General features: G+C 37.5%; 1 protein-coding gene across 2 annotated transcripts in view; it reads right to left on the minus strand.

Moving 5' to 3' along the window:
- DYM (dymeclin) overlaps positions 1 to 22,985 on the minus strand; it is a 375,345-nt gene that overhangs the window by 312,454 nt on the left and 39,906 nt on the right. For both annotated transcript variants that reach the window (XM_058557075.1, XM_058557076.1), the window contains 3 exons: positions 12,479 to 12,531; positions 2,155 to 2,248; positions 689 to 822 (listed from right to left, as the gene is read on the minus strand). In XM_058557075.1, coding sequence (XP_058413058.1) covers positions 689 to 822; positions 2,155 to 2,248; positions 12,479 to 12,531 — 281 coding nt within the window. The remainder of the gene's footprint in view (positions 1 to 688; positions 823 to 2,154; positions 2,249 to 12,478; positions 12,532 to 22,985) is intronic.

A 22,985-nucleotide genomic window follows, 5' to 3' on the forward strand; every position in this document is an offset into this window, starting at 1 on the left:
GGTAGACACAAAATACTGCCTTCCCCATATTTCATTTGTTAATAATCCCATTCTGTCCTTTTACTTTCCAGATTGTAAGTTTTAATGCTAAAAAATGAAACAGCAGCAGTTGATCTTGAAAACTACAGGCCCTTCTAACTACTGGCAAAAAAATCTCTGCAATATCAAGAGAAAATGATACCTTTCCCTGTATCTTCAGAAAAGGAAGACATACTTCAGCATCATAAACTGTCCTTGAAAATGTTATTTCTGATCAAGTAGTCCCAAAGACACCCAGAATCAGAGACTGTTGTTATGTCCTATGAAAGTAACCTTTAACATTTATAAAATTTGTAATTCTGATTGGTTGTCTCTCTTAATAACGTATTGCCCTAGTAATGATATTTAAATTGACATCTCTGTTTTCTGAAAGAAATACTTGTAATTTTTACTTTTATTTTCCATATGCATGGTAGTCAAAGTAAATAAAAGCCTCAATCCTACTGGCTTCCTTATTAAAAAACAAATTTGAGAGTCTTGGCTCATTCAAATTAATAGAGGAGAAGAAAGAATAACCGTGTCAGGTCATTTAAAAATGAAAATTATGAGAATAAAAATGGAATTTTCAAAATTATACTTTTATTCCTCCCATTTTACCCTTATATGTTACACATGGTATCCCCAGAACATCTTCAAAGGCAATACTTACCATAAGTGCCAGGAGATTTTTCTTCGTAAGTGAAATGAAGTTGTAATTCCTCCTCTGACATCTCACAGATGAACACTTTCAGCAAACAGCAAATAATAAACAAAGCATTGTGTGTCTGCCAAATGAAGATGTGGCTAGAAAGGAAAGACCAAAATCAAACAAGAATCAGTACTTAATCAGGAGCATGATCAGTTTATTTCTAGTCCACGATTTCTTCATGATTTCTCAATCATTTTGCCCATTCTGTTTGTAATAGTAGAACAATGTCCACATCTTTTAATGGCTCACGATTTATTACACTGGACCAGTGATCTCTATTACAGTTTACTTCATATTTCATTCTGTGTATTTTACTTAGTGAGCCAACTTAATAAAAATATTTTCCTTTAGGCACGACTGCTCTTTGTTCTTAACTTTATAGTTGTCCCACACACAGGCAATTCAACGAAAAAGAAAGCTAAAAATTCATATATATATACAATGGAATACTACTCGGCCATAAAAAAAGACAAAATCGTCCCATTTGCAACAACATGGATGGGCCTGGAGCGTATTATGTTAAGTGAAATAAGCCAGAAAGAGAAAGACAAACACTGTATGATCTCACTCATATGTGGAATATAAACCAACACATGGACAGAGAAAACTGGACTGTGGTTACCCGGGCAGCGGGGGTGGGGGGTGGGCACAAGGGGTGAAGGGAGTCATATATGGGGTGATGGACAAACAAAAATGTACAACCCAAAATTTCACAATGTTAGAAACCATTAAAACATCAATTAAAAAAAAAAAAAAAAAGAAAGCTAAAAATTCAAAAAAATTATAGTAACATAAAGAGAATATATGCAAATATACAACTAAAATTTTAAATGGGATACCACCAGCAGCACAGTATAATACTTGCTATTTGTATTAATAACCATGAACTCAACAAGAAAATTTTTATTTGGATCCAATATAATTTATTTGAAAGCAGGGCAATGAACAATCTTTTAAGAGATTGCCATCTAAAAATGGTTTTAAAAAATGCTTGAGTGCATAACAGGTTAACCTTCCATTGCATGTAATATAAAACTATAATATTTAATCTGAACTTTCTTTCTTCTAATACGAAAGAAATAAAGGAAACAGATATGGAATGAAATAATACTCAAACTAAGTCATTATTTAAACTACATATGACCAGCAGTGATCATGGCAAAAAACTACCTTTTTAAATAATAATTATATCATTATTAATCTTCTTTAAAAATATATTTCTAAAGATTGTCTGAAATACTGAAATCAAATAGCTTCTAGAATTTATAATCTCATCTCAACGACTTAGTAGATTAAAACCTTTTACTTTTTTCTCTTAATGAGAATAATTCCTTTCTAGCTTTCAAAAGATCATAATCTATTTCTACCAACAAATGAAAAATACTCATATTGCTAAAAAGAAAATGTGATTTAATCAGCCAGCTTACTTCTGACATTCTGCTGAAAGTTTTAGTTCTTTCGTTCTAGAAATGAAGACCTTAATTAGTGCACCAAGGTTTCTTGTTCGAGGATTGTTTTCAACTGTAAGAGAAGAAAAGGTTTTAAAAAGTTAAAGTTAAGAACTGAAGTCCAAGTGAACATATTATAACATTTATAAAACCAAATGTCAAATTGAAGTTGTTCATGGACAAACTTTATTGTTAACTTCATATCTAATTAGGGAAATAAGCAATGAGAGAAACTGCTGTTTGGTCTTAATTCTGAACAAAAAATTCTTTGCAAAATGAAAATGACAGAAACAGTAGGAAGCAGTAACCATCTCATCTCAGAATCCAAAATTTTAAAGGAAAGATACAATAGTTAATATATATGCTCAATTTACACACACACATCTTTCTCTTTAGAAAAGAAGATGTTAAAAAAACTGAAAAACTGGGGCCAGAGCCATGGCCTAGTAGTAAGTTCGGGACACTCTGCTTTGGCAGACTGGGTTCAGTTCCCAGGCGCAGACCTATACCACTCATCAGCGGCCATGCTGTGCTGGCAACCCACATACCAAAACAGTGGAAGACTGGCATAGATGTTAGCTCAGGGCAAATCTTCCTCACCAAAACAAAAACAAAAAAAATCCTGAAAAATTGATCATCTATATCCCCAATATATACAATATAATAAACTTTAAAGGTAAAACTCTGTTCAGATAATCACAAATCATCCTAATGAAAAAGAAACAGACACATAAAGAAAGCAATATGGCCATGGGGAAGCTATTTGATCAGACAAAACTTTAAAGAACTTGCTTTAAAAAAAAAAAAATCAAGTTTAAAAGGTGGGCATTTCAGCAAATCCAGCCTAAAAAATTGAGAGGACAGTGTAATGAGAATCAGAAAATCTGGTTTCCAGATCCAAGTCTATAATTAACAGGATATTGAACCTCAGACAAATTACTTTACTTCTCCAACCTCAGTTTTCTCACCTGAAAAAGAAACAACAGCTAATATACATTAAACAATATACACTAAGTGCTTTACCCACATTACCTCATTTAATCCTCAAAACCACCTATGGGATAAGTATCAATATTATGTCCATTTTACAGATCCTCACATCTAGGTTGTTACTTGCCTAAGGACACATCCTCATTTACTGGCTCAAATCCTTGGCTCTAAATTGCTATGCTATACCAACCCCTACGATCAAGGAATTAGAATTAATCAAACTATAAAAGTTCTATTGGGCTGCACAGCAAGACATGTGCTGGTCAATTTTGTGTGTCAACTTGAATGGGCCACAGGATGCCCAGATATCTGGTTAAATGTTATTTCTGGGTGTGTCTGTGAGGGTGTTTCTGCATTTTAATTGGTGGACTGAGTAAAGCAGATATGCTTCCCCAAAGTGGTGGGCATCATCCAACCCACTGAGGGCCTGAATAGAACAAAGTCAGAGAAAGGTTACATTCTCTCTCTGCCTGACTGACTGCTTCAGCTGAAACATGGGTCTTCTCCTGCCCTTGGACTGGGACTTTCAACAGTGGCTGTCCTGGTTCTCAGGCCTTTGGACTCTATTTTGAAAACCGGAAACGCACACACACAAACACACTGGCATGTGCTGCCAGAAGAATTCATTTTCATACAGATCTGAGAATGATGCTTTTGCTGCCATCTTTACGCATATATTTGAACTTCTTGAAAATGTGTCAGATTTAGAAAGATGGAGTTCTCCAGAATTTTTTTTTAAATCCAAGTCTGCACATAAATACTTCTAAAAACTGTACATGGCAGTTAAGTCCAGCATTACAGCATACCTGCTCTGTGCTCAATAACTATCAAGTGAACTCAGGTCTACCTGCTGGGTATGTGTTCTTGTTATAGCCTGAGAGTCAGTGCAAGTAACTGCATAACTTGCCCATTGTGATAAAATGTTGTAGCACCTTGCTATTCCAAGTGTGGTTCATGGACTGGTGGCATCAGCATTATCTGGGAGCTTGTTGGAGATGCAGAATCCGGGGTCCACCTTACACCTCCTGAAGTTGACAGTGCTTCTCAAAGTTTAACGTGGCTTTAAATCACAAGGCCTTCTTATTCAAGTGTAAATTCTGATTCCCCATGTGTGAAGTGTGCCCTGAGGTTCTGCAACAGTCTCCCAGCTGATGCCCACTGCTGCTGGTTGGAGAAGGCACTGGGAGAAGCAAGGTGGAACACGTGCCGTAAGTTAGGGTAGGTTTGGTCCAGCTTTTATAATCAAGAATAGATATGCAATTAGATATCAGATATTGTTAGAGTTTCGCTTGGATTAATATTATTAATATTATCTAGCTATTATAAATCAAAAGAAAAAACTGAAACAAAGAGCTGAGGATGATATGACTACAGCCATAATTCAGAATCCCAACTTCACAATCTGTGTTCAATCAACAGCTCCTTTATTACTGAATGATATTATAAGTAATTGTTTGAATTTATAAATGGTTAGCTATTTTTAAAAAAACAAAACCTGTGGGGGCCAGCCCGGTGGCGCAAGCGGTTAAGTGCGCGCGCTCCGCTGCGGCGGCCCGGGGTTCGCTGGTTCGGATCCCGGGCGCGCACCGACGCACTGCTTGGTAAGCCATGCTGTGGCGGCGTCCCATATAAAGTGGAGGAAGATAGGCACAGATGTTAGCCCAGGGCCGTCTTCCTCAGCAAAAAAAGAGGAGAATTGGCGGATGTTAGCTCAGGGCTGATCTCCTCACAAAAAAAAACAAAAACAAAAAAAAAAAAAAAAAAAAAAAAAAAAAACACCTGTGTTATTGGAAAGAGCAACCAGCTACTAGATTTATGTAATTAAAGGTTTGGGTACCTTTTTCATTCATTCATTCATTCATTCATTCATCATGTATTTACTGAGCTACTTATATGTACCCAGCACTGTTTCAGGTACTAAGGAGATATTTATAAACAGAATTCTCTGTCTTAATGGAGCTGACGTTCTAAGATAGTTAAGTTTTCACAGTACTCTTGGATAAGATGCAGATGGGGCAATAAATTAATAAAATTAAGTATGCTCAATGATGTTTAAACAACAATACCCAATGGTAGACTCAATACTCCAAACACCTCAATGGAACTGAACAGGATCAAAGTTAATTGGTAAAAATCAAATGCTATGTTGAAGTTGAATAAGCTTCAGGAGCCAGAGTAGGAACAGCGGAGGGGCCGGCCCCGTGGCTTAGCGATTAAGCGTGCGCGCTCCGCTACTGGCGGCCCGGGTTCGGATCCCGGGCGTGCACCTACGCACCACTTCGCCGGCCATGCTGAGGCCGCGTCCCACATACAGCAACCAGGAAGTGCAACTACGACACACAACTATCTACTGGGGCTTTGGGGGGGAAAGAAAAGGAGGAGGATTGGCAATAGATGTTAACTCAGAGCCGGGCTTCCTCAGCAAAAAGAGGAGGATTAGCATGGATGTTAGCTCAGGGCTGATCTTCCTCACAAAAAAATAAATAAATAAATATTAAAAAAAAAAAAAAAGGAACAGGGGATATCTGACAGGAAGGCAGAAAAGCATAACGGAACTAGACTACAGAATCTGACTAGGTTCAAATCCCAGCTCCACCACTGGGTGCAGTGTGACATCTGCCAACTTAACCTCCCCGTGCCTCAGTTTCCTCATCTGTAAAATTAAGATAATAACAGTACTTAAGAAATAGAAAACTAACTCATTTGACTCAGAGCTTGAACCTGTAGCAATCTATTAACTGAAGTAGCTTTTGTGTAAAGAAGGGAATTCCTCATCTCTACAAGAGTTCAACCAAAATCTGGGTAACACTCAGAAAGGGTATTATAAAGAGGATTTCCATCTGGGGTGAGAGGTTGGATTTGCTTCCAGCCCCTGAAACAACCTTCCCAATATCTCACTAAAATACCCATGAGCCCCAAAATCCAATAACCAATATACAGAAAATATAGAGGACAGAGACAGGTTAATAATCCATGGGGATGCAATCAACAAAATCTACATTGTGGGAAACTACTACCCACTTTCCTCAATAAATAAATTGAGAGGAGAAAAAGGAGAGAGAGAGAAATGCAGGAAGAACCTAGCTATGAAAAGAAGACATAAAGCCATATCAACCAATAATAATGTGTGGACTTTTTTGGCTCCTGATTCAAACAGACAATTAGAAATTTGAACACTCAGTGGACATTTTATGATGTTAAAAATTGTTTTTAGTAAGATAATGGTATTTTTCCCTTTAACAAATCCTTATTATGAGATACATACTAAAATATTTATGGATGAACTGATACAATGTCTGAGATTTGTGTCAAATTAATATGTGAGGAAATGCTTTTGTTTGTTTTGTATATACTTTTTACTTGTACACTTTTCTGTATATATGTCATACTTCAATAAATGGGTGAGAGATACAGATGAAACAAGATGAAACAAGTTGAAAATAATTGTAACTGGGAGATCAGCAAATAGGAGTTCATTGTATTATTCTGTCTGCTTTTGTATGAGGGTAAAAATTTCAAAAATAGAGAATTAAAAATAAAATACCCATGAAAACATAAAATGCTCACAAAAATGGTGATTCAGGATAGACGGTCCTTCTCCTCCCCAAAATAGAAAACACTTTCACTAACTACAAGGTTTACAGAACTGATATAAAAACTATTTGGTAATCAATGGACCATTACAAGCCTAACTGCCTGAAAGTACCTTTGAGGAAAAAGGCCCCCTCTCGCTGCCTACTACACCCAGAAAACTTAGATTAACCCTCCCACCCAGTAACTCTGTACCAACTCTGAGGCTACAACTCCCAGAAAACAACTGGGAAGAGGTAAATAAGCCAAACACAGAGCAACGTATGCTGGAGGGTAGAGGTAGAAAAAATGTTGATCCATATGTTCAACGTTTCACACTCCAAAGCCAAGGAGTAAGTATAAGGGAAGGGCCCATGTAAACTAAGCAAAACCTGCACAAAATAAAACATTCTTGGGTTCTAGAAATTAGCTTAGAAAACGGTATCAGCCTGCCAAAATAACAGCAGATTCAACAAGCACCTACAGTATCCACACAATAAACAAGGTTAATAAACACACTCCCTCTGGTAGCACACAATGTGCCTTCACGGTACTCTCTATGCCCTTACCCTGCTTTATTTTTCTGAAGTCATCATCGTATAAAATATGTATATTAATTCATTGTCTGCCTTCTCCCACTGAGGCCCATGAGGTCAGGGACCTAGGTCAGTCTTTTTTGCAGTTATGCCTCCAGTTTATAGAACGGAGCCTGTAATATAGTAGGTGCTCAGTGAATACTTGCTGGTTTAATGAATGAGTAAGAAAACAACAATAACAGTAACAACGGAATAAGCAATAGGTTATGCTGAAACCTCAGCGGAAGAGCTGAATCAATACTGGCAAAAGAATTCTGGTACACAAGCATCATCGGTGGAAGACAGGAAAATCAATCATCCATTTTTTTAAAAAGGAACAGAAAACCAATGGGAAAAAGGGGTATAATGAAAAGAGAGCAGTTTGACATCTAGGAAAAACAAGAATTGATGAAAAATAAACTAAAAATGCAATAACAACTAGAATCTTGAAAGAAAAGAACTGTCATGTATAAAACATTGAATCAAAGATATAAAGGAAGAGCTACAAGAAAAGAACAGAGATGAAGAAAAAGCAGATACAGAAGGCAAAGAACAGAGATCCTACCTGAACATTACAGGTGATCCTAAGTTGAGAGAGAAGAAACCAAACACAGGTAAAATCAAAGTCATAACTAAAGAAAACTTCGGAATTGAAAAAGACCTCAGTAAACCAATAAAAAGATCTCATCAAATTACAGGCAAAAGATAAAGAAAAATGTATAATGAGAAACATTTAATCACAATGGTTAAAGGGAAAAGTCTTATGAACAATGTGAAAAAAGAAAAAAAATTAAGATCTCAGCCTTCCTCTCAGCTTAATGCTAGATGCCAAAAAAGAACTGAACAACACCTACAGAGTTTTGAGGGAAACGACATTAAAGAAGTTTGTAGACAGAGAAGTTGTCTGTCATGCTCGACTGACTCCTACACCGTGCACAAACAGAAAAAGAATCCGTGGAACCCAACGGAAACAGCAAATGGAGAGCTAAAACAGCGTGAACACATGTTAGCAGCTGCCTGGTGCTGAGGAGCCAGAATTTAAAGCTGAAGCTAACTCCCACCAAATTAGAGGGACTTGGTTACTGCCTAGGACTTTCCATGGACATCTCTGAAGGGCCATGTCTGAGCAGTCATAACCACATCCCGTGACTAACGGCTATACCCCAGGACTAAGGAAAACCCAGAAATAGTAATAGCAGATCCAGAAGGACAGGAAAGAGAGAAAAGGGCAGAAAAAATATCTGAAAAAGTTGTGGGAAATAAAATCTCCCTGTAGTTCTCAGTGTTCCTGTTAAAAAAAAAAAAAAAGCCCTCACATCCCAGGTCAGGGAAACAGATAATGCTATAAAGTAAAAGAAAGTTTGCTTTCACTTCTCCTAGAACTATTTCACATACCATAAGGTTCAGAACCATAGCCAGGTGTTTAAAATTTCTCTTATCTCACCAAAAGTCAAGCAGTCACATGGCAGGATAAGTACCTAGGCTGATTCCAAAAGTGCAGGAGAGACTAGAGTATTATCTTCCTAAGTATTTATATTTCAAGAAGGAATGAGGTCCCAGAACTTGGAGACATCTCTAGGTCTAAAAAGCCAAGAAAAGGAGAAGGAAGTGTATCTGGCTCCTGAAGAGATTTCATTTACATACCAAAGAGCTGAAGTAAAGAGGAGATCCTTTTGAGAGATGAGGGGCACAGCTAACTCTTTCCCCTTTACAAGCAGGGAAAATCTTTTTTCCTCATCTCTTACCTACAGGATGTCTGCCTACTCAGATAAAACAAGTGATCTGGTTCTCACGGCACTGTCCTAGCAGGTAAGAACTAGGACAAGGGAGGACTGATGCACTTACTCTCTACTCTGGGGTATTTAATAAGAAATCTGTCTCTAATCCAGAAAACCTCAAGTGTGCATTCAGGGAAAAAGTAATAAAGATGAATATAAAAAGCCTAACAAAAATAATGGCCACTAACTTTCCAAAATAGATTAGAAAAACAATCTACACATCCAAGAATATCAACAAACCTCAAATAGAATAAAAAATAAATTTAAAACAATTTTAAAGGCAAAAAGAAAATCTTGAAAGTAGCTAGAAAAAACGACTCATCATTTACAGGGGAACAACAATACAGTTAACCACAGACTCACCATCTGAAAAAAAGGAGACTGGAAGGCAACGGAATGATATATTCAAAGGGATGAAAGAAAAAAATATAAACCAAGAATTCTATATCCAGAAAAATTCTCCTTCAAAAATGAAGGCAACGATGACAGGGGGATGCAACTATGTAGTGGAGGAATTTTACAAACACAACACTGGCCAAATAATCGAGGTCAACACCATCAGTGATAACTCATGTTAACAGCATGTACTCCTGATATGATGTGTTGAGAACAGCAGTTCACCACTGTGGTCTTCTTCCTACAAACCCATAACCCCAATCCAAATGATGAGAAAAACATCAAACGAACTCATTCTGGAAAATATCCTACCAGTACTTCTGAAAACTCTAAAAGTCCTCAAAAATGAGGAAAATCTGAGAAACTGTTGCAGACCACAGGAGGCTAAGGAGACATGATGACTAAATGTAATGTGGTATCCTGGACACATTCCTGAAACAGAAAAAGGACATTAGGAGAAAAACAGTGAAATCTGAATAAAGTGGCAAGTTTAGTTAACAGTAATATACCAATGTTGATTCCTTAGTTGTGACAAATGTACCATATTAATGTAAGATGTTGACAACAGGAGAAGATGCCGATGAGGGTTATACGGAAACTCCTTATACATAGCTTTGCAACTTTTCTGTAAATCTAAAGCTATTCTAAAATTAACGTTTTATTTTAAACATCTCAATAGATGGGTTTAATAGCAACTGAGAAACAACAGAAGAAAAGATCAGTAGACTAAAGACAGGTTAATAGAAAATATTCTACTGAAGGTTAGAGAGAAAAAAAGACTGTAAAATTAAAAAAAAAAAAAAAACAGGCTAACAGGCAGATGGGACACAATGAGAACATGAGCAGAAGTATAACAGAGGTCCCAGAGGAGAAGAAAGACAGAATAGGACAGAAACAATGTATAAACCAATAATGGCTGAGAATTTTCCAAAACTGATAAAAGACATCAACCCACAGATTTAAGAAGCTCTACAAACCTTAAGCAGCAAAAAACCCACAAAGAAAACCACTCCTCAGCATATCATTCTAAGATGCTGAAAAACCAAAGGACCAAGAGAAAAACTTAAAGCATCCAGAAGAAAAAAATTCCATTATGTTCAAAGGAACAACAATAACATTGACAGCTTTCGTCTCAACAAAAATGAGAGAAACCAGCGAAATAACAGAATGCTACCTTTAAAGGATGGGAAAGAAATTAATGACAACTCAGAATTCTATATCCAGCAAATATATCCTCCAAAAGTAAAGGAAAAATAACATTTTCAGACCAAAAAAAGAAGAGGATTGTTGCACACCCACATGGCCCTTAAAAATTGATATGCATTTATATTTACTGATGTGAAAAGAAGTTCCTAAATACTGCTGAGTGAGAACAACATATAAATAATACCACTTATATAAAATTGTGCATATAAATCAATACACACAGAATACTTTGAAAAAAATCTTATCACAAAAGATTAGCAGTGATTTTCTGTGCTGTTTAATATGGGAAGATTTTTATTTTAACTGCACCACTGTATTGTTGGAATTTCTGGCATTAAATGTGTATCTTTTTTTGCTGTTCCCAAAAGTAGTGGTTTTTTTTTTTTGAGGAAGATTGGCCCTGCGCTAACATCTGTTACCAACTTACTCCTTTTCTTTTTCCTCCCCAAAGCCCCAGTACATAACTGTATATCCTAGTTGTAGGTCCTTCTAGTTCTTCTATGTGGGATGCCACCTCAGCATGGCCTGATGAGTGGTGAGTAGGTCCGCGCTTAGGATCCAAACCCATGAACCCCGGGCTGCTGAAGCGGAAGGCGCAAACAATCGCTATACCACCGGGCCAGCCCTCCCAAAAGTAGTTTTAAATGTATAATCACATACTTAAATATAAAATGTCAAGTGAAAAATACAGATTAAAATAATTTTGAGCTCCTGTACATTGGGCATTTTAAAAACACATTATCTCTAATTTTCAAAGCAACAATGACATGTAAGTCTAATTATCTGCATTTTTTTAAGCATACACATTCCTTTCCAATTGCTACCAATTTGAAAGTGAAGTATTTGAGAAATGAGGCCCCAGAAAGGTAACACTTGTTGATATAAATGGTGAATAATGACAAAATGCTAGGCATTTTCCTGGATATTTCATATGTTATCTGATTTTTTTCCTCACGAGAATCTTTTAATTTAGACGAGGAAATTAAGGCTCAGCTAATAAGTAGCAGAGCTGAAATTAAAATTACAAAATGAGGGCCAGCTCGGTGGCACAGCGCTTAAGTGTGCACGCTCCGCTGCTGGCGGCCGAGGTTCAGATCCTGGGCACGCACCAACGCACCCTTGTCAAGCCATGCTGTGGCGGCATCCCATATAAAGTGGAGGAAGATGGGCACAGATGTTAGCCCAGGGCCAGTCTTCCTCAGCAAAAAGAGCAGGATTTGCGACAGATGTTAGCTTAGGGCTGATCTTCCTCACACACACACAAAAAAAGTCACAAAATGATTCCAGAGCCCATGTGCTTTACCATAACACCAAGTTGTTATTACTAATTCAAGAAGCTTCCTAATATATTTTCCTATTAAGGAGTGATAACCATTCTGGTTAATATAGCCAACAACAGCATATATAGTCAGTGCAGTTGGCAAAGCAAAGGATGAATGATCCTATATTCTCTATGAACTACATATGCAACTACAAAACTAACTTAATATGTTGAGTTTTCTCAGTATTTCAAAATTCATAAACACAACAAGCTGAAAGAGAGTCTATAGCTTAGCAGAGTCCATTATCACTACTGCAAATAACAAAACATGTCTCAGTGCTGTTACTGACTGGTACCTTCCAGTGGCATCAATGAGTACCATGAATAAAAGTAATTATTATTACCATCATCATCAAGAATATATCACTTCATTAACTCAGTTAGTAGCACACTATCAAAATTTATAACAGAAATTCTGAAATAAATGCCTCCACACACATGCATACACACTCATTTTTCCCCCTTACCTAAAGACCTGCAGACCGAAACGGTTGCCTCCTCCAAGAGCTTCAACTCAGAACTGGAGAGAAAAAAGAAAAGTAATTAATAATCACAACACTAAATATGTACATACTAACCAGTTAAAGGAATATATAAAAATAAAGATAAAAATAATTTAGAAGGAAAATATGGTTTACAGTGGTAAACAATAATACCAGCAAAATAAAGTTAAGCTTCTATTTTCATTGTAATTAGAAAATTTACCATAATTCTCAACATGAGAGTCCTAAAAAAGAAGCACTTAGGGCACCCTGCCTTTCAGGCATTGGGACAGGGAGAAGGGATGGGTTTGGGGGACTCAGGATAATTTGAGACAGGCACTCCAAAGTACAGAGCACGAGGCAGGGGCCCCATCTGCCCAGTTCCAAGGGCAGTACTGATCATGGGATTACAGTTATTTAGAAAAATGCCATTATTTTTAGGAGATACATGAAGTCTCGTGTTATCTGCAATACTTTCAAATAGTTCAACAACAAAAAAAGGAAGAAACAAGGCAAGAAAAGAGAAAGAACACATATATAAGCTTCAATAATTTATGAATATATAGAAAAACAGAAACAGACACAAACAGATACAGAGACAGAGAGACACAAACTGACACAGAGACAAACATAAAACTCTGAGATTTAGGGCCAGCCCCGTGGCTTAACGGTTAAGTGCGCATGCTCCGCTGCTGGCGGCCCGGGTTCAGATTCCGGGCACGCACCGACATACCGCTTCTCCGGCCATGCTGAGGTTGCGTCTCACATGCAGAAACTAGAAGGATGTGCAACTATGACATACAACTATCTACTGGGGCTTTGGGGAAAAAAAAGGAGGAGGATTGGCAATAGATGTTAGCTCAGAGCCAGTCTTCCTCAGCAAAAAGAAGAGGATTAGCATGGATGTTAGCTCAGGGCTGATCTTCCTCACAAAAAAAAAAAAAAACTCTTAGATTTGAAAACACAGGGGAAAGCTTCATATCACTGGATTTGGCAATGATTTCTTGGACGACACCAAAAACAAAAGGCATCTAAAGAAAAAAATAGGTTAAGTTGGACTTCATTAAAATTAAAAACTTTTGCACATCAAAGGATACTATCAACAGAGTGAAAAGTCAACCCAACAGAATGGGAGAAAATATTTGTAAATCATATATCTCATAAGGGACTAATATCCAGAATGTACCAAAAAAAAAAAACTCTTAATAACAACAAAAACAAACAACCCAATTTAAAAATGGGCAAAGGATTTAAACAGACATTTCTCCAAAGAAGACACACAAATGGCCAACAGGTATATGCAAAGATGTTCAACATCACTAGTCATTTAGGGAAATGCAAATCAAAACCACAATGAGATACCACTTCACACCCATTAGGATAACTATTATTTAAAAGAAGAAAAAGGTGTTAAAGAGGACGTAGAGAAATGGGGACCCTTGTGCATTGCTGGTGGGCATGTAAAATGGTGCAGTCGCTGTGAAAAACAGTATGGCAATTTCTCAAAAAACTAAATATAGAATTACCAGATGATCCAGCAATTCCACTTCTGGGTATATATATACCCAAAACGATTGAAAGCAGGGACTCAAACAGATATTTGTACACCCATGTTCACAGCAGCATTATTCACAATAGCCAAAAGGTAGAAGCAACCAAAGAGTCCATCAATGGATGAATAATGGTACAAAATGTGGTACATACACACAACAGAATATTATTCAGCCTTAGAAAGGAAAGAAATTCTGACACATGTGAAAACATGGATGAACCTTAAAGCCATTACTGCTAAGTGAAACAAGCTAGTCACAAAAAGACAAATATTGTATGATTCCACTTATATAAGGTCCCTAGAGTAGTCAAATTCAGAGACAGAAAGTAGAATGGTGGTTGCCATTGGTGGGCTTCGGGGCAGAGGAGAATGAGGAGTTAGTGTTTAATGGATACAGAGTTTCAGTCAGGGAAGATGAAAAAGGTCTGGAGATGGGTGGTGGCGACAGTTACATAACAAAGTGCATGTACTTAATATGACAGAAGTGTACCCTTAAAAACAGTTAAAATGATCAATTTTATGTCGTGTATATTTTGCCACAATAAAAAAAAAGTGCATTCAAATTTTAATTCCAGCTCAACTAGCTATGTGACCTTAGGCAATTTTCTTAACTCCTTGTATCTTAGTCTCCTCATACATAAAATAGAGATGATGATAATAGTACTTGCTTCAAAAAGTGTTATCATCAAATTATATAATACGTACAAAGTGCTTAGAACAATGCCTGGCACAAAGTAAACCCTCAGTAAATGATAGCTATTATTAATTCCAAAATGTAGTGTTTTTTTCCAAGTTAATAAATTAAAATAATGTTTTACATCTGTATAACCCTTTAAATGTTTTTCAAAGCACTTTCAAATTTATTAGCACATTTAAAATCTCTTCTAATGCACAGGACAGTTATAAACTCTATTTTTATAGATAAGCAAACTGAGGCTTCCAAAGAGTTTAAGTAACATTCCAGGAATCAGAGGCCTAGGAAGAACAAGAACCAGCTTTAGAGCCTGGCGACGGGGTTAAAAAGTACGTGTTCTTTTATGCCAATACACATGGCACAGCAAATCTTCCTATGGGCAATGATTCTACGGCCAGTTTAAAAATCCCTACCTCCTAGCGTTCTCTGCTGTTGCTGATGAACCAAACTTTCAAAAAGAGTGATCCGTAAGCATTAAGCCTTCTGATAACGTTTTAGAGAAACTACGGAAGAAAAGAGATTGCTTTAGCTACCTCTAGAACTACGTTGTCCAACATGGTAACCATTAGCCACATATAGTTGCTGACCTCTTGAAATGTGGCTAGCCCAAACTGAGACGTACTAGAATATAAAGTATGTACCAGATTTCAAAGATTTTTTTAATGGAAAATACTTCATTATTAATCCTTATGTTCATGAAATTATAATACCTGGGATATACTGGGTTAAATGAAATGTATTATTAAAATTAATTTCACTTGTTTCATTTTACTTTTTTAATGTGGCTACTAAAAATTTTAAAGTACATATGTGTCTCACCTTATATTTCTATTACACAGAGCTGCTCCAGAACTTGTCTCCCAGCAATTGAAGACAGTATCATGTATAAGTATTATACATACAAACAAAGCTAAAACTCACTAATTACTTCAGTAAATATGCCACTGAGGAACACAGCTATGCTTAAGAATTGGTCCCAAGAATCAATTGCAAGGCCAGCAGGAATCCTAAGAGTCCTTTCTGTTTATCTCTGCACCCCACCCCCCACAATCCGCAAAGCTCTTTTATGCATCTTTCTTACTAATGGGCTTTCTCTGCTTCTCAGTGGATAGAGGATGGCTTCCTATAACCCTCAGCTTTGCAGCCAAGTTCCAGCCATATGGAAAGCCTGTCTTTCCATATCAATTCCAAATTCCCCAAGACTCTGGCATGGCTTACATTAGATGTCTATCCCTGATCCAGTCAGCTATGGCCAGGGCGTGGGGTCATGCTGAACAAGCCTAGCTGCATTTCTAATCTTGGATTCTACCAGAGACCTCTGTCTCTTCATCACATATGCCCCTCTTTCTGGCACATGCTAAATCAAATTGATTTTTGTTAATAACCAAAAGACTTCTAATTAATAAATCACTGTGGGCAGGTTTAATAATACACAGTATTTGGCAAGAAGTAAGAACTATCAATTACTCAGTTTACTGGTTACTCAGGCAAAAAATAAAAGTAAAGAGGTATAAAATGCAAAAGATTGTAGGGGCCGGCCCGGTGGTGCAAGTGGTTAAGTGCGTGCGCTCCGCTGCGGCGGCCCAGGGTTTGCGGGTTCGGATCCTGGGCGTGCACCCATGCACCGCTCGACAAGCCATGCTGTGGCGGCGTCCCATATAAAGTAGAGGAAGATGGGCACAGATGTTAGCCCAGGGCCAGTCTTCCTCATCAAAAAAAGAAGAAGATTGGCAGATGTTAGCTCAGGGCCAATCTTGCTCACCAAAAAAAAAAAAAAAAAAAAGCAAAACATTATAAAAAGCTTTATGAGGTTAATGACCAAACCACATGCATAAAATGTGTTTCACTCGTGATTCTACTTTCTTCAGTCAATAACACTCTCTTAAAACCGACTGGAACCAAGAGCTTCAATTATATACATGTGGCTATAACCTTCAAAAGCTTATGAATTTGTTCGTTCAACAAACATTGCCTGGGTGCCCAGGACATGCTGGGCTCTGTGAAAGATGCTGCCTCTACCTCCAGGCTACATGGAGGAATGAAGAAGTAGACAGACTATTTGGGGTAGGGGAAGTACGAAGATTAAGACCAGCTCAGTGCGTGAGCTCACAGGAGGTGCGTTCAACCTACCCTAAGAGCAGTCAAGGAAGCACCCTGGAGGAAGTAACTGTTTGTCCTGAAGGAGCAAGAGAAGTCAGTCAGGTAGACAAAGAGGAGGGCTTTCCAGACACAAAGAAGAGCACATACAAATGTATGGCAGTCACAGAGAGCCTGGCACTTTCTGAGAAGCAGATGTTAATCAACACTGGAGACTGGTGAATGACAAGTCTGGAGAAATACACTAGATGGCTGGAGTAGGAATTCAGGTTCTCAACAGAAAGGTATTGGGCGTTCCCAAAACAAAAATTGGTTTTGATTTATTTTTAATACAGTATTAGCCTGAAAAAAGGATATATGTATTGGTGAGATTGGTTTGGACATCACTTCTCCAGGAAACCTAAGACCAAGTGAGCAGCCTGGACTCTGCCCCAAAAGCACCCAATCATAAAACTGAGCACACAGTAGCAGGACTGTCCAGTTACTTATCTGTGACCCCCACTAGATTGTGGGCTCCTTGTTTATCACAGCGTCCCCAGCCTGGTACAAAGCAAGCACTTCATAAAAATGCACTGAATGAATGAATGCCATTTCAGACACCTCATTACCAGAGGACAAAATTAATTATCTCCCCCTGTTCCTCAAGAAACACTTCACACTCTCCAGCCCTCAAGGAAAGGTCTGCCCCCAAGTTAAAATTTTTATGAAAATATTTCTTAATATTTTGTTTACAAACATGAAATAATATATCTTTTTGAAGCAGTTTGATTTCTTTGTCACTCAAGGATGAAAAGAAAAACTGGGACTTATGCCATCTCTCTTGGAAAGCTCCCTCTTGTGGTGAGCCAGCCAGCATTTGCCATTCTGTGATTCTGTGATTAGGCCCTTCAGGCCTGGGTCCCCCCCTCCCCGCAGGACCATGATCTGAAACAGCACCACTGCCACCGCCTCCTCAGCAATCACCACTTCAGGGCAGAAGCATCTTCCATGCCCAGATTATAAACTCCGTGAGAACCGGGAAAATGTCTCATTCACCCATGCACGGTACAGTGGCTCCGCCAAAAGAAAAACACTTTGTAATTACCTATTAAAAAAAAAAATTCCTACAATTTCTGCACTCTGAAGTGTTACTTACTTCTACAAAGGAAATCAGCCAGACACACCCCTGCCAAAAGCAACACACTGATTGTTATAATCGAATTCCTTTCCTCCCATCCCTCCATTCTCCAATTTTCTAAACTTCTTGGAACATTTTAAGAATAATCTTCTTGCCTATTTGCTTGATTTAGAGCTAAAATGAGGTGGTAACCAACAGGGGTGGTTGGTAACTGTTGCTGCGTGTTATAGGCATCTATGCACAGCACTCTTTTAGTTAAACAAATGAGCTCAGATGTGCTGGCAGCAGGCAACTAACAAATCATCATTTGCAGTAAATAAAAGTAAAACGGTCCTGCAAAATGTGCCAATGTTTCCAAGACAATTACAGTTAGAAACCGAACATTGTTTCTGAAAGCCAATTTGAAGCACGGGAAGCATGCAAAAAGGGGGTGAAAAAGCAGCAGTCAAATGTTCATACCAACACAGATTAAATAAATGAGTACCACACAGAATACCTCAACTCACTGTATACATGAACTCCACAACTCCAGGTCAATGTGAAACATGTCAATAACAGGAGACTGGGGACAAATACTTGAAACCGGTAATCTCTCAGACTTTGCTAAATGAACTAAACTCTAGATAAGCAACCATATTGATCCAAAGATCAGGTGTGGCTCTGTCTGAAGCAGTCCTTATGCGTGGCAGCATATCAAGCTCCTCCCACTAAGGGCTTCACCGCTATATCATTCTGGCAATAACATGAATAGATGGAGTCACAAAATAGGGATCTCAGTTTTGCTGGTGACACCCCAATGAACAATGGGACCTATGGGGCTGGAGAGCTATTATGCCCAAGAATCACTCACTCACACTCACACACACACACCCAGCAACAAGAAAATCTGAAACTGGTCTAGGGAGTTTTCCACAGTTTTAAGAAATTTTACTGGGCTTCCATGAAGATAATTCAGCAAGGAAGTGGTTATTAAAATTCTCACCACTATAGAAAAGTTATTACACATTATCACTGGCATTTCTGGGCTATATTCTAAGTCTATTCCCTCCCTTGCTTTGATTTCATGAAGAGAATCTCCCTAGGGAGAGTACTGCCATCAACCTCAACCTCTCTAACATGCTTCTATGATAGCTTCTGTGACAAAATTCCCCAATGAATACCAATATTACAATTGCATTATTTCTAATTTATGTCTCAAATAATCACTGTAATCTATGCCACCTCTGCTAAGTGCGCCAACATACACCATGACAAAGCTAAGTAACTGGGGAGTGCAGGTAGCAGAGAAGTCTGGCAAGGTAAAATAGAGCAAAAGAGTGAAGAACCTTAATGTCATGTTAAGGAGTTTGAATTTTATTCTACATAAAATGGGAAGCCATTAGCACAGAATCAAAAATATACACTAATGGAACTCCTACAGCAGCAGCAAGATACCCCAGGTATACAATGGCTAAATGTCTGATCCTAGCTATAACCATCTTGAGATTTTTAGCAAAAAGAAAAAGGAGGGAAGGTGGGTTAATGTGACCAACAACAACAACAACAATAATAATAATAATAATGCCTCTAGTAGTGCATATGATAAAGCCTAACCATGTGCTCACAACAACGACTGTAATTAACTACTGCTGCCAAGTGTTGGGCCAGCAAACTGGGATAAATCACTAACTGTTACTAAAGCAGAACACAGTCAAGTACACAATCTTTAAAAATTCCAGTTTAATTCCACTAAAATTATATACCAAATTGGAACACTAGGAAGGAATACCAACAGGAAGAATACGGAATGTTTCTGCACCCGCCAGATTCACAGGCTGGTCATTTTCAACACTTATACACTAAGTGCACTACCTCTCAACTTACCCATCACCATCAATTAACAAACTCATGCACACTGCCCACGCGGATTTCCAATCACGTGGCCCATTACTAAAGACAATGTATGCCCCTGGTATAATGGAAAGAGTACAGACTGAAGCCACATATTTAAATTCCAGCTTCCTCATTCCTGTTGGTACGACCTAGCCAAGTTACTTCATTTGAGAATCTCAGTTTCCTCATTTATAAAACGTAGGTAAGGATGCCACCATCTCATAGGACAGTTTTGAGGACGATACGGCAATGTATGGAAAGTGCCAGCACATAGCTCGATAAATGTGAGTTCTCTAACCCCCTAACCACAACAAAACAAAACCACTAGTATTAAACTGTCAAATTTGCATATATTCATTCTTTAATACCTCTTACAAGTAACTTGCCAGCCTTCCCCTTTCAACACATGTGGCAGAGAGGAATTATAAAATATAATTTAGTAATTTTTGAGATAGTTTTACATTTTGAAATAGTATCAAAACATCTGTGTCAAACAACTGTAGGTGATCTGCTTTGCTTTTATTTACATCAATATTTTGCTATAGTAGAAGTATAACCCTAGTGGATTACAAAGGAAATCAATATTCCCTATTCACCTAGCAAAACTTCTGTTATTAAGTAACATTTAATAAATGGCAGAACATAAACTTAAATCTAGGTAATCTTTCTCTTTTAAAAGAAAATAGTTTTTATATTTTATTATTATAAAAATGAACCATGCTAAAATCACCATGAGGTAACACTACACACCTATCAGAACCGCTAAAATAAAAAAGAGTGACAACATCAAATGCTGGTGAGGATGCAGAGAAAGTGGATCTCACATACATTACTGGTAGGAATTTAAAATGATATAGCCACTCTGGAAAACAGTTTGTCAATTCCATATAAAACTAAACATGCACTTACCATACCAGCTAGCAACTGCACTCTTGAGCATTTATCTCAAAGAAATAAACTTAGGTTCACACAAAAACCTGTACACAAATGTTCATAGCAGCTTTATTCATAATAGCCAAAAACTGGAAACAATCCGAAATGTCCTTCAATATGTCATTGTTACAAACTACAGTACGTACAAAACACAGAATACTACTCAGCAATAAAAAGGAATGAACTACTGATAATACACAACCTGAATGGATCTCAAAGACACACTGCTCAGTAAAACAACCAATCTCAAAATGTTACATATTGTATTACTACATTTATATAACTTTTTGAAATAACAAAATTATAGAGATGGAAAACTGATTAGTGGCTGCCAGCAGTTAGAGATGGGGAGAGGGAAAGAATGGGTGTGGCTATACAGGGAAAGCACAAGGGAGCCTTGTTGGGATGAAACACTTAAGTATCTTGATTATGGTGGTGGTTACTCAAGTCTACATGTGATAAAACTGTACAGAGCCACACATACAGAAATGAGTGCATGTATAACTGCTGAAGTCTCAATAACTTCTGTGGACTGTACCCATGTCAATTGCCTGTTTTTGATACTGAACTATGGTTAGGCAAGATGCTACCATTGGGGGAGACTGAGTAAAGGATGCAAGGGACTGCCCTATACGTTTTTTTTGCAACTTCCTGTGAATCTATAATTATCTCAAAATAACAAGTTTAAAAAAAATTGGATCATAAAAATAAAGCTATATAAACCTATACAAAAGAGTTATATAAATATACACATTTTTTAAATGCATATACATATACACAATTTTGCTTTTACAAGATTATGCTATATGAATGGTTTTATAACTTGCTTTAACCACTTAATATGCTGTGGATCTTCTTCCATGACTAAAAACATATGATCATTTTTAATGACTGTATATTGGTCCAGTGAGCAGATGCATCATTTTATTTGTTGTTTATTTATGCAATCTCCTTACTGGTAGACATTTAGGTTGTTGGCAATTTTCCGTTATGATAAACATTGCTATGAACGTCTTTATACGTATATCTTTCTACATATATTTCTGAACTTCTCCAATTATCTCCTTAACATAAACTCTAGAAGTGGAATTACTAGGTTAATGAACACTTCTGTTCTGATGAATATTGCAAATTACATTCCGGAAAGATTTGACCAATTACCATTCCCACCAAAAGCGTATAACTGTGGCTTATAAACCCACATATATTCCTAAATTTGCAAAATTTAGAAAACCCAGATCTTTTGACACCAAATCCAGTGATCTTTATACTTAGATAATGTGTTGACAGTAAGCAAGCATAAGAACCTTTATGACAAATATTTTCTTCTAAAATGGCCTATAGAGAGGAATTTATAAAGGATATGATATCTGACAAATTATTATCACGTCACTGTAAATTTAAAACAAATTCTATTCAACACCACCTAAATTCTTTCACTGTACAAGGTAGTTAATTTTTGTATTAAATTACGTGGGGGGTGGGGCATACACTGTACAGACAGTTTATGCCTTTTCTGGATTTAAACTCTGGGTTACAACGCTCTGACATGACAACAACTCTGGCCTTAACTTCAAGAATGGTGTAGTGCAGAGGATACAGAAATGTTCGGTTGTGATAGAAAAAGGAACAAATTAGCAAATATTAAGTAAAAAAATTGTGGATAATATTATGTCATTATAAAATAGATGATCGACTGTATCAGCCACTTGCGCAGAAAACGTCACCAGCCACAATTCATGAGGTGACAGGAGAGAATAGTAACACCATGGCCGTGATGGTTAGATCTGCTCTCCAACACAACCCCAGGGAGACCCTGAAATGAGTTCGTGAATGAAATAAAGACCAGAACGCACAGCTACAGCACGCGTCGCTTCATTCATCAACAGAGTACCACTGCGAGAGGGCAAGCAGTTTTCCAAAGCTGACAAATAAACAAGAACGAACATTTCTTGGTAGGGGGAAGAAACCAATTTCCTATGAAGCGTGTAGTTCAAGAATTCAAGTTTCCACAAGCAAAATACATACATGAAATAGGTCATCTAATAAATGAAACGCCTATTCCTGATCATTGTCACACAGGAAATATGTAAGAGTTATTTACAATGTTTTAGTCAGCTGGTGTAACAGGTCAGACAGGCTAGCTGGCAAGTAAAATACTAGTTAACAGAAGCAGCACACTTAGGCTGAGAACTTAACCGAGGACCTGTGACCCATCTCACGGAGC

The sequence above is a fragment of the Diceros bicornis genome, chromosome 16 (assembly GCF_020826845.1).
Source record: "Diceros bicornis minor isolate mBicDic1 chromosome 16, mDicBic1.mat.cur, whole genome shotgun sequence".
NCBI lineage: Eukaryota > Metazoa > Chordata > Mammalia > Perissodactyla > Rhinocerotidae > Diceros > Diceros bicornis.